General features: G+C 36.3%; 1 protein-coding gene across 2 annotated transcripts in view; it reads right to left on the bottom strand.

Annotated features, from left to right (window-relative positions):
* Positions 1-13,477, bottom strand: part of LOC136036429 (serine/threonine-protein kinase sel-5-like) — a 164,929-nt gene that overhangs the window by 27,779 nt on the left and 123,673 nt on the right. For both annotated transcript variants that reach the window (XM_065718661.1, XM_065718662.1), the window contains exons 11-13: positions 10,402-10,483; positions 7,039-7,190; positions 4,113-4,187 (exon numbers count right to left, since the gene is read on the bottom strand). In XM_065718661.1, coding sequence (XP_065574733.1) covers positions 4,113-4,187; positions 7,039-7,190; positions 10,402-10,483 — 309 coding nt within the window. The remainder of the gene's footprint in view (positions 1-4,112; positions 4,188-7,038; positions 7,191-10,401; positions 10,484-13,477) is intronic.

The raw sequence follows: 13,477 nt of genomic DNA, 5'->3' as shown, positions 1-13,477 counted from the left end.
AGAGCCTTCCTCCTTGAAGGCCCAGATAAAGCTGCAGAGAAGTAACAGCAGGCCATGATTGAATCTATCGAAAAACATGTCCTTTCAAAGTGGATCCAGGTGTCCAGAAAGAACAAACCTTGGTTCAACACCCAGTTTAAGAAAGCTATCCAAGCAAAGCAAACGGTACGCCAGTGATAGCTACTTTCAAAGAGCGAAGAGGACAGAATTGTACGCATCGACACGCGCAAAGATGGAGTTCATACGATTTGGCAGCTCCGGTTTCAGTATAAGGAGAAATTCGACCTCAATCTTCAACATGCTTTGGTAAAGAGTTGGCGGAGAATTGTCAAGGAGGCTCAGGCAAAGACCGAAACTCTTGCTAGGACATTTGCGGGATTCTCGAATCTGGATGACGACAATAGAGAAATGCAAAGTTCCTCCGACCGAGCCAATATTGTCCTCGATCGTGTTAATTTTTCTGCCCCAAAGATCCTTCGCATTTTGCGGCCATCTTGATGTGTCCAAAGCCACAGGTCCTGACAAAATACCAAATGTTGATCTTAAATCCTGCAGTGTCGAACTAGCTTGACCTATGTCATTACTTTTCCGAACATACTTTCACTTCGGAACCTTCCCTCAAACATAGAAGCCCATATATATGGATTCCGCTGGAAACGCTCAACACTCGACTGCTTAGTGGTCCAGCATCAGGAATGGATCAGACCTTCCGGCAATGGGGCTCGACATTAGACTATTGTCATTCGGCATTTCTAAAGCTTTTGACAGATTATGGCACCGTGCTATGCTAAAGAAATAACATTCGTACGGTGTTCGTGGATGTCTGTTAGAAGTAATTAAAATCTTTCTTTCTGATCGTTCACTGCGGGCTGTCCTCGATGGATTTATTTTCCGTGAATATTCAGACGGTGCGATTATAATTAAGATTCCTTAGCTTTTTGAGGGTGTCCCTTTCTAGAAAATCTGACAAATGTTCTTAGTCTAGTAGCTTTTGATAGGTAAAACTAAACTTAAGTAATTTTGTGTATTTGGGATCAGCATAAAAAACGCATTTTTTTGATGTGTCTATTGTAATCAAAATTCCGCTTTTATAATTTCGGTTACTACTGGGCCGAGTGGTTCCTTTCTTACTGATTGTCACCATGAACCGTTTGGAAACACTGTTTGTTTGGCACATCAACAAAACACATGTGTTGGATGCATAATAGGAATGTACAAAGAGATCGAGAAAGGAATATGTGCCAGGTTTTGTCTAGTTTTCCTATTCTTCTACCCATCTTGTTATCCATCCTGTTCCTTGTATTCAATTCTTAAATTTCATTCTGAGACTAAATTTATTATCATTTTCTTTTCTTATTCCTATTCTATCCCTATTATCCTTTTGTTCTATTCATCCTGTTATCCTATCCTATTCCTTCTATTTTACTCTTAAGTTTTATCCTCACACTAGATTTTATCATCAGTTTCTATTCTTATTCATATTCTATCCCTGCTATCCTATTCTTCTATTCATCCTGTTATCCTATCCTCTTCCTTCTATTCTACTCTTAATTTTATTCTTATACTAAATTTTATTATCGGTTTGTACTCTTATTCCTATTCACCCCTATTATCCTATTCTTCCTGTTATCATATCCTATTCCTTCTATTCTACTCTTAAATTCTATTTTCAGACTAAATTTTAATATCGGTTTCTATTTTTATTCCTATTCTATTTCTATTCTTCTTTTCTAAAAATTCTACTCCTAAGATTTTATGCTCCCTGCGTCATTTTTAGCATGCTATTTTTCTGCTCTCCTACGGTTTCCATATATAAAAGAAAAACGTCAAATTTGATATCACTCCATACCAGCCATTCAACTTTATCCACCTCCAAAATTACATATTTGAAATTAAGTGTACATGGTTTTTTAGATTGAAAATCGGTTGAAAATCATAAAAAATGGACATTTTTCAATTTCTTAAGCAATCTTAGAATATTCTCTCAGAAAAACCCTGAGCAAAATGATAATTCTGTGCTGGTGAATGGATAGATCTAAGACTGATGAATCGAATGATATAACTATTTTATCACTTTTTTTAGAGAAAGAATATACAGCTTAATGTTTAATTCGATTCCAGGTTAACGGCGAAATTAACATCACGAAATTTGCGGAATCAGGAGAATTTCTTAAATTTGGTTTCAAATAGTTAGGAATAACAGTGGCGAAATGCCGTATTGAAGAGTCATGTCAAAAATCCACTGACGATTTTTGACAAGCATCTAAAACAACACAAGCTATACCACCCTACATGACCCCGTATTCACAATGACAAATTTTTCTGATGGAAAACCAAGTAGCAACTAAAAATATGGCTCTGACAGTTTGGAAACTTCCCAAATAGCGCGCTATGCAATGTGTGTCATGTTTGGAGAAACATTTCGCTACCGGTATATATTTCTACTATGGTGATACGAACTGTCAGTAAGGAGCGCCTCGGCCCAATTGGAATCTCAGCTCTAAAAAACAGAATTTTAATAACTATAGATACATCAAAAGAATGGACTTTTTATGCTGATTCCGAATTTTCTGATTATGTATTCCCTTTTTTAAGCTATGGGTATATATAGCCAAAATGCCAAACGTTCGGTAAGCAAGAATGGTGAATGTTAAAAAAGAGTATGTTAATACTTTTGAAGTTTTTCATGAAACAAATTCACAAGGAAGGAGAGGGTTCCTCGTTTTTGGAGGGATATAAAATTTTCGATATATATCTAGCTTCACTTTATTCGGGATGAGCGGTATTTAAGTTTTTATTATTGGTGTGGTAAGATTTTTATATTAGACGTGGTAAGATTGGTGTGGTTTATACTAGTGTGGTAAGATGCTCGGACTGTTTTGAAAAACTTTTCATTTTAGTTTTATTGATTTTATCCTCTTGTAAGTTGTTTCTTCTTATATATTTTTGTATTGCTGAGGACGGCCCTTGGACATAGGGCCGAAATATTCATTCTAATTTGTTTCCCGCTGTCTTGAGAAATCCTATTGTTTCTTCTTGTTTTTGGTGTTTGTGTGGAAGCAATTTTAACTCGGGAGAAATTTACAGAGAATCCAAAAATATTTCTCAGATACCATAAATCGACACAACAGGTCCTAAATCGTAAATAATGCACATAGATGGAAACAGTAGAGTAGACTAAGCCATTAGTACTAGGAATAAGCGAAGGGGAAGACGTGATGTTGGGCAACGAGAAGGTCGATGAAGTGGATAGCTTTACTTTACAGGGTAATATCATTAGTAAAGATGGTGGGTGTGGTGAAGATTCTTGAAGTAGAATAGCCAAGGCCCAGGTTGTTTTTTCACACCTAAAAAAAAGTTTGGAAGAATAGAAAGATATGTGTGCAACCCTATATTGGGACATTGGTGGCTACAGTGATGATGGTAGTTAAGTATGGGTCTGAAGCGTGGACACTCTGAGAAACGAGAAGAATTTGTGGGATCTTTTCCAGAGAAATTGCCTACAGATTGCTTTGGGTACCCAACTCATTAACCATATCTCAACCAGCAAACGGCGCGAAAAGTGTAATTCAATCTCGCTTTTTAGGTCTATAATGAAAGAAAGAACCGGCTATGCAACGACTAGGACACGTTATTTGGACGAAGGATGACAGATTGCCGAAGATTGTTCTTGTCGGCCAACCGTCAGTGGCCAAATGAAAAGCAGGTCGTCCTCAAATGGGGTGAGAAGATGTAAGGAAAGAATAAAGGAAAATAGAAACTTTTTGGGAGGGTGTAAAGAGGGAGGCTTTGAATATTGTGGGATGGAGGAGGAGCGTGTTAGGCTGCGTTGGCCCCAGGCGTCTTGGTACTGCAGTGAGTTGGTAGTAGTAGTTTCTGTCAATTAATTCTTTATTACAAAACCATGAATAATTCAAGAAGCAATTGACTGCTTAGTTATATAAAACCTTACAAACCTTCCAGAAGTTTAGATAATAGCAACTTAAGTAAGTCTAATCTAAGTCTAATGTCCATAAATAAAGAAAGATCTCAATGAAAGTAGAACATTGTGTTGACATTTATGGAGCAAGAAAAAGAGGAAATCAAAATTTACTTTTTATAAAACCACTTACCTTGGTAAATAAATGGTGCCGCTCCAAAGGGGTCGTCTGAGGCCAAACTCTCACGGCTTCTTTGATTGCTGATACCTACGGAGGATGCAAAGTAACAATTAACCTCTCTAAATTTAATATGAAACTCCTAGAATTCAAGCAAAACTAGTCTTTTGTAGACGGACTTATCTAACGTATTCAGTGCTTTTTTGTGTAAATTTGTCAACTGTTGCATTAACTGAGCTTAGATTGGTTTGCAGTTTGTTTTTTTCTTTAACAGCCGGTTCAAAACTTAATTAAAAAAAAAGGAAATATAATAAGTTTGTTATATGTCCTAGATACTAGGACTAGGGTAGCAGGTAGCTGGATAACAATTATTATATCTGCACAGAGAACTGAATAGCACATCGAATGGATGTTGATGTTTAAGCCAATGTATTTGACAGATTTGTCAAAAATGTGACATTTTTAAAATTTGACAGATTTATTGCATTTTTCCAATTTGCCGATTCCCGGAGAAAAATTAAGCTGACATTCAAAAACTTAAATTTTAACTAAAATGTTTGCAAGTTGAGATTTACCACACAATTAAATTTCATTCAATAAATATAATATATACAAATTAGGATAATGAAGGGTCCATCAGCATTATAATATACTATATAATAATATAATTATCTGCCAGACAATTATAAGATAAATTATGAAATGAGAAGAAAGAGAGAGAGAGAGAGAGAGAGAGAGAGAGAGAGAGAGAGAGAGAGAGAGAGAGAGGAGGGAGGGAGAGAGAGAGAGAAAAAAAAAAGACCGAGAGAAAAAAAATTAAGAGAGAAAAAAGAGTGAGAAAAGACAGCGAGAATCCCCTACTTAAACTAAGAGTGTGAAAACTGTACCCCTCCTGGCCAAATTTTCAACCTTGGATATTGCTCGAAAAGTGCTTGTTACAAAAAGTAAATTAGTTAAGTCAGATATATTTGTGACTGAAAATCTACCTAAAAAGCGTCGCGATCTATTGAACACAGCTCGTAGCACCTTTGGCAGAAGAATTGTTTGGTCTGATCATGGACAAGTTCTAGCCAAATTTCCGGGTGAAACTCGTATACGTAAAATAAAATATTTGCAGGAATGTATTAGTATATTACTTGTTAATATTTTTCTTGATTGGTAAATGAGTTCTTCAGATCATTACTCTTCAATTTTTTTCACAATTTCTTTTTCATCTCGTTTCATTTTTTTATTTTAATAATTTACTCTATTTTTTTCTTTCTGTGCTCATGGTTTATTAGTAGTCAATGGTTTATTCCAGCAATATCTGCTGTGCAATTATTTATTTATGTGTTTGTAATCCTTTGACACGTTTTTCTTTTGTAATAGAGTTAAGTAAAGATTTCTTTTTTGTTCATCTGGTGACTTAAATGGCCTCCAAGTAAAACCTGCTTTTGTCAATATTTTCAGCCGTGAGAGGCGCCTTGGCGAGCTCGAAAGTATCCCCTTTGATGTAATTAGTATCGTAAATAATTCTGTGGGTCAGGCTAACCAAAATCTGAGTAATATAAGCACTATATGTAATAATAAATACGTTTTGGATTTGGGGGTAGAGGGGATTATCAAAGAAAATTATTCTTTGAGTTCACTTCAGCTTAATATTCAGGATCTCTCCTCGTCCACATATAATTTAAGACAAATTGCTTTGAATGGACAGCCTGATGTTGTTTATTTTATGTGAGACGTTTTTGGATTCTGGCAATGAAATGCTATTGGATATCCAAGTTACAAAATGGAACATATAAACCGTTACAAGATGGCTAAAGGAGGTGTTGCCATGTATATATCTTGTAATTTGCATTATTGCTTGCGGAATGACTTATCAAGGAATTTTGAAGATATTTTTTAGTCGCAATTTATAGAAAAAGATGTAATGGTATTGATCTAACCATAGACAATATTTATCGTTCTCCTAGTGGCGCGGTTCTGTTGTTTCTTCGGAATCTTGAGGAAATACTTGACAAAATACTGAAACGTTCGTGTCATTTAATCATAATGGATGACTTTAATACAAATTTGATGGATTCAAACTATTCGGCTTCAGTTGATTTTCTTTCAATCATGCTTGCCGCAGGAACTCTACCAACTACGTCCATCCCCACATGAGCAACTAATGTTACAGCTTCTTTGATTGACAATATCTTCTCTACGCTTAGCTTGACAGAACTCAATTTCTGTCAAGCTTGACAGAACTTAATTTTAGTTAGTGACATCTCCGATCATTTTTCGGTAAATTCTCGGTTCAGCTTTAAACAGTGGATGGGTAACCAGACTCGAGTGGTTGATCCCTATTCTATTAGGTTTGGTGACAGAGAGTTATTCCCTTCTTGGGTCTAAATTGGCGGTAAATTCGTGGAGCTTGTTTGATAATGATAAAGATTTTTCTTGTTTATTTGAGTCCTTTTATGGAACCGTAAAAGAGACTATTCTTAATATTTGTAAAGTGCCATCTCCCAATCATAGGTCTAAAATTGTTCCTCTAAGCCCATGGATGGCATCCGAATTTCTCAAAAGCTGGAAAAGAAAAAATCATCTCTGGAGGGTCTTTAAGTCCGCTACGCTTTCAGCGGGCTATTCATCTTTGTCAATCCAAGATCTACCGGAACATATATAATTCCTTCCGTAGGAAAGCAAAATCTCTCAATTATCTAAATAATTTTGCTGCGTATGGCAATGATATTCGTAAAACTTGGAAGGTAATAAATTCTGTACTTAAACCCGGTTCTCAATCTAGCTCTTACCTATGAATCTGGTCATTGGTGATAAAGCTGTAGAGGGTGAGCTTAATATACAAGAGGCTTGGACCTTTAAAACGGGTACATTGAATTGTGTAAGTTTCTACTTAACCAATCAAATTTCATTTTCAATGTCCTTGGTAATTTCAATAAATTAATAAACTTACTCATATTTGATCCTTTATTAGCAACTAAATCGGAATGGAAAGGATTCCAATGAGCTACGGCTTGAGGAAGCACTGTCTGATCTGTCTGGGGCGTAGACGAACCAGAACGACATGGGCCAACTACAGGTCGATTTAAGTCATAGGCAGCTGTCCTAAAAAAAATATAATCATGAAGGTCTCCCAAAAATCTGTAGGAAATTTTGGCTTAAAATCCAATTCTTCCCCCCCCCCCCAAAAAAAAAGACAATTCTGATCATCTTTAGGCCACACTGTTGGTCTAATTTACACCTTCACTGTCTATGAACAAAGGAGTGATCGCTTAATTTGAAATCTGGGAAAGTTTGGTTATAACTGCACTTCTTTGTACCCCCTTCCCCCCTCCCAAAAAAATGTTCTGTTCATCCCTACCTTTTAAGGTTAAATCTGTATCTACATGAGGCGCAGTTGCATTAAATATTCGACAGAGAGTTAAAGGCGAATCCTTTTCCAAAGGGTCCTGACGATTTCAATTTCAAAGGGATATTAAAAGGCAACAGAAATAAAAATCCTTTTTCACAAGGCAGCATATCACCTCACCTGACTTGAAAAAGTATTCAGGAAATAAAAAAGATACAAAATTCAGAAACACTGATTCCACACATTGGGGCCTAATTTAAAGCTTCATTGTCCATGAGCATACAAGTGATCGCTTAATTTAGAGCTGGTAGCTTATTTAGTAGCGCTAACTAACATATTCAACAGCGCTAGCTAATTTCTCTAGAAGGAAATGACAGAAAAAAAGCGCCTATTTTCTGCATTTTTCCTCTGAAACTTGACAATGTTGCTTTAACAAGAAGCAGAAGAATTATCAGAGTTCTCTCGTTTGATAGAGAAACAGGACCTTAACTGATACTATTTTGCAAGTATTTGATTGATCTATATGAAAATTAAGATGTTTTAATTTAAGAAAGCTAATAACACGAATCGAAGCTCCATCTCTATGCGTACAAAGTCGTATATCTTTAGAGAGAGAGATTTTTCAGATGACTTGAAAATTTCCCTTTCGATCAGTTACACAACCCAGAGTTCACATACCAACGCCGCTTGGTCGTTATGGCTAACCAAAATTTAATATTTTCTTAAATGTTGACAAACATTAAAAAAAAAAGAAATTTAACACATCTAACTATTTAGTATACTCCAAATAATTGCTCCTGGCCACAACGGCAACATCAAATCAGTAAAAGTGACACCCCACTCCTGCCTATGCGTTGCAGTTGAAAATTGTTTATCATCTCCTCTTTGATCACGCACCTATCATTCTTTTTCTCGCTGAATATTGATAAGAACTTTAAACGAGTTGTTATTTCTTTTACTGTTCAATTTCTCCTTAACATTTGTAATTGTTAAGTTTACAAATGTAAATATAATTTACAAATATTCCTCCAAAGACGAAACGTACCAAATGTGTTTTGCGCATTCTTTGTGTTTTTACGAATCGTAAAAAAATCGGGAGGGGGGGGGGGGTGAAACTCTGCACCCTGCCCTATATACGGCCTTGACATTTCCCAAATTTATATTTAAAGAGTATTATTACTGCACTTATGGTTAATTTCTATTGCCTCTCGAACAACTTGTTTACAATCCAAATCATTACTAATGAGGGCGCTGTTTTCAAAAAGTATTACATAATTAGGGTTTTTGAAAATATGGCAGCTTAAAGCCAAATCAAAAGCACTATAAACCCAATTAAAATTGAAAGCCTTTGTTATATTATCGTTTGAGGCAGGCTAAAAAAGGAAAACAGTCGCTAGATGACGTTTGTGATTGCTTCTATATTAGCGCCAATTTCCACTCTTATAAGTTCCCCTGGTCTTTGGAATATTTATATGAGCACTACAATAAGAGCCAATGAATCAAGAAATGACTCAAGAAATTATAGGCCAAATCCAGATGTTTCTGAAGCTGATGAAGATTCGACGCCCCATGTGCCACCAATGACTCTGGAGGATCATTATTTTTTTTTATAGTTTAATGGATAGGAAGAGACGAGGACTAGGTGCTAGTATTCTTCAATAGTTTTGAGTCAATTATCTTAATCAGAATCCACACTCAGCATCAATTTTCCAACACAAAATGTCAGAGAATTAGAACTTTTTTGTATGAAGATTGTGTTAAGATTTCAAGGCCAAAGATAAAGGTTCTCAATGATACTCAACTGATTGGCTATTTCAGAACTTCCGTTTGATAGCATTTTGGTCTTATACAGCCCAAACGTTTCGATTTTGTGGCAAGAATGGCGAAAATAGGCACTTTCGTGTGGCACGATCCCTTTTGTAATTTAATAACCTTGAGTTTTCATTTGAATGAGCCCTCTCCAGATATTGTACAACCATTACTTCATTGTGATTACCCCCCCCCCCAAAAAAAAAAACAACAAAAAACTATTGAGTAATTTCCAAGAAAAAAAAGCAAGATTCCATGTTTTTTATGTAGAAATTTAAAATCTACAAAAAGAGTCCTTAGACATGCTGAATGTGAATTTGCAATTTTCATCAATATCCTTCCCTTTTTAGGGTTTTTTCCCCCTTTTACTTGAAATAACATAAATTTTCTTAGGCAAATCGCTTTGTATGAATAATATTATATCTTTATGAATTTTATATAATAAACACGAATTCACAGCAAATAAGTCTTTTCATAGATTCGTAGTTATCAAAATGCTATTTTTTGGAGGTTCAATAACTATTCACGTATTGGTACAGGCTGCTCTTCACTTTCAATTAGTCACCACAGCCTGTTTGATTCATAAGAGCCAATAAACTAAGACTTAGCCAAGTCTCTTTACATAAAAATCTAAAAATAAGTTTACTTTATGCATTTTGCTCTAGGAAAATGTATACTTGCGAAAAGAATATTTCTGAATATGCTATTAACAAAAATACAGAAGAACAATATATAGAGAGCCTAAAAATGAAAGTTCACTTATGGCTTTTGCAGTAATAACTAATAACTGACCCTGACTCCAGACATTTTAAATATACAGACTTCAACTCAGACTACATTCGGCAAAAATTTACTAAAACTCTGACTCCACAATTCCACTTCACAGCCCTGCTTCTGCAGCAGAAAAATGTATACTAAACGAATGAATGCGCAATTAAAACGCAAATAAACAAACGGTAGAAAACAAAAAAAAATACAAATAAAAAATAAGTGAATTTATAAATAAAAATATACTTGCAAACTATGGAAATGTACCAAACACCTTTGTAAGGAAAGATTGACCAAAGTGGCCTGGAATTTCATGCAAAATCTCTGAGCCGTTACAAAGCGAAATTCTTATAGAAGGAAAATACAATTATACTTTTTCTACGTCTTTACCTGGCAAAGGCAGAGGTATCACTTAGATTTCTTCGGTGGCCGAGGTTATTCGGAGAATTTGACAGGGCAGGACTAGTAGAGCCTGGAAAAAAAAATATGATTAATAGCAACAACAACAACCAAGAATAGCAGCACAATAATACTATTATTACACTTAAAAAGCAAGGGAGGGAGAGGGATCGTCAGAAAGAGAGGGGGAGAGGGAAAGAAGGAGAGAGAGACAGAGAGAGGGAGAGAGAGAGAGAGAGAGAGAGAGAGAGAGAGAGAGAGAGAAAGAGAATATAAAAATGTAAAAATTGAGGTATATTATATTAAAATTATGAGTGTCAGTTTATTTTCTATTTTGGAGGCTTATTAATTTGTTTTCTTGGTTTACTTATAATTTCCTTTCAAGACAGCAATGAGGAGCAACGTCTTTCTCTCATCTCTCCCTCCCACTCTCTGTCTCTCCCCCCTCTTTTTTTTGCTTTTTTCTTTTTTATTACGCTAATTGAATGTTTCCCACCTTATGGACAAGCTCTGCTTTTTGGGTGGATTATCTATCATATCACATGTTAGACTAAAATCCCCCACCCTTTACGTGCCGGTTAATTACAAACAGTGCTTCCACTTTGTTCTTACCGGATTTCCGATCGGTTAGTTCAAAAAATCTAAAAATTCCGACACCCGATCACAAAAAATCCGATATTTTTTTTGACACCACACTGGTCAAAAATCCAACGAATTTTTTACTCCAACCGAAAAATCTTACAGTATTTTATCGCATAGGAATCTTTTTCTTTTCACAAGATAAGCTTTTACACTGTCTGTCCTACAACCCCTCCCCCCCCCTCAATGGCAACTTACATATTTTTACGATTAAACAAAAATATTCCACACCCTGTTCACACTCACTTTTATTCCTTTTCACCTCATACATTTCAATAAATTCATTTAAATCCTTTTTACCTCAAATACAAAACGAAGTTTCGTCATTATTTTTTGTAGTTGCACTTTTGTAACTACACTCCTCATTCGTCCTGTTGGATTTTACAGTTTTGTGTAGTTTTAGGAGGGGAACATCGACCAATATAAAGCAAATCATGGGACACGTGTCTTTTTCTGCTCATATCAAGCTTGGCCTGCATAATTGAGGTAAGCGTCACGCTTTTGAGTGAGTTTCTATGATCTGTTTTAACATCTTTCAAGGTTGAAAAGAACCACTCTACAACGACGTTCGAAAATGGCAAGATCCGGACAATACTGATCATGTTAGAGAACCGCTGAGTACCATTCGATGTTTTATAGAAGCCACGTGACGCCAAAGATCCCAGACATCTGTCACATTTGGAAGGTCAAAAAGAAGCAAACTCCGTCATTCCTTTACAACGTTTTTTCCAACCCACGACGGTGCACTATATCTCTGTAGAATCTTTGCAGAAGACCCATTGCACCAATGTCCAAAGCTGTCATAGGGTCAAGGATCTCACAAACCGTAAACAGTTCGTCCTCAAACGAAAATTGCTGCTTGATTTGCTTCACACCTTCATGAAATTCATGGTCAGGTTTCTTAGAATTGCCTCCACCTCTAATTTTATTTTGTGAAACAATGTTTTTCATATTGGAAAAAAGATTAAAATCTGTAAACAGCTCCAGCACATACAGCTGGAACTCAAGTTGAACCTAAAGAAGTGGATTTTTAGGACTTGCAATGTCCCAACATTCGTGTGAGTTGGATCCTCAGCTGCAACTCCCTGAAAGTAGCTACTAAGCGCTTCTAGTTTATGCAATAGTTGCTCAATGCACATCCGAAGAGACAGCCAATGTGTCTGACCTGGGACAAGCACATTCAGAACTGAGGTGTCTGTAAACGTCTGGTGCAATTCAAACTCACAGCGTCTTTTGGCACTCATGCTGAAGCAATTATAAACTGAGGAATGCAAACCTTCCAATTGCTTTGGCAATTGTTTGTAAGCATAAGCAGTAACTAATTGAGTTGAATGACTGCTGCACATGACACATATCACAGAAGGATATTTATCATTGATTTTGCTTACAACCAAGTTATCACGCCCAAACATAGTATTACACATGTCCACAAACAATCTAACCCAGTTCTCTGCAGGTATATTTCTATCTTGAAGAACATCACAAAAAAGGTTGAAAATGATTTCCGCTTTTCCATAACAAGACAACCATATCAAGGATGTCTATTTGTATTTTACACTCCTGATTGCAGAACAAAACTGCAACGAATTTTCAAAAATGTCACCTTTCTTAAACTATGATAGTTTTTATGGCACTTGGTATTAACCAAGTATTGTCCCGGTTTTGCTACTTTAGGCACTTCCAGGTAAGCTAGGACGATGAAATTTGGCAGGCGTATCAGGAACCAGACCAGATTAAATTAAAAATTGTCGTTTCCCCGATTCAACCATATGGAGGCGGGAAGTGGGGGGACGGTTAAATCAGAAAAATTTGAAAAATGAGGTATTTTTAACTTACAAACGGGTGATCGGATATTAATGAAATTTTAGGAAGGATATCTTGTCTCAGAGCTCTTATTTTAAATCCCGACTGGATCACGTGACATTGGGGGAGTTGGGGGGGAACCTAAAATATTGGAAAACGCTTAGAGTGGAGGGATCGGGATGAAACTCGGTGGGATAAATAAGCACAAGTCCTAGATATGTGATTGTCATAACTAGACCGGGTCCGCTCTCTTTGGGCGGGGGGGGGGGGGTTAATTCTGAAAAATTAGAAAAAATGAGTTATTTTTAACTTACGAAGGCGTGATCGGATCTTAATGAAATTTGATGTTTGGAAGGATATCGTGCCTCAGAGCTCTTATTTGAAATCCCGACCGGATCCGGTGACATTGGGGGAGTTGGGGGGAACCTAAAACCTTGGAAAACGCTTAGAGTGGAGGGATCAGGATGAAACTCGGTGGAATATATAAGCACAAGTCCTAGATACGTGATTGACATAACTGGAACCGATCCTCTCTCTTTGGGAGAGTTGGGGGGGGGGGTTAATTCTATGAAATTAGAAAAAATGAGGTATTTTTAACTTACGAAGGAATAATCGGATTTTAATG

Source organism: Artemia franciscana, chromosome 15 (genome assembly GCF_032884065.1).
Source record: "Artemia franciscana chromosome 15, ASM3288406v1, whole genome shotgun sequence".
Taxonomy (NCBI): Eukaryota; Metazoa; Arthropoda; class Branchiopoda; order Anostraca; family Artemiidae; genus Artemia; species Artemia franciscana.
The sequence above is the reverse complement of the archived record's forward strand: the minus strand, read 5'-3'. Positions and strand labels throughout refer to the sequence as shown.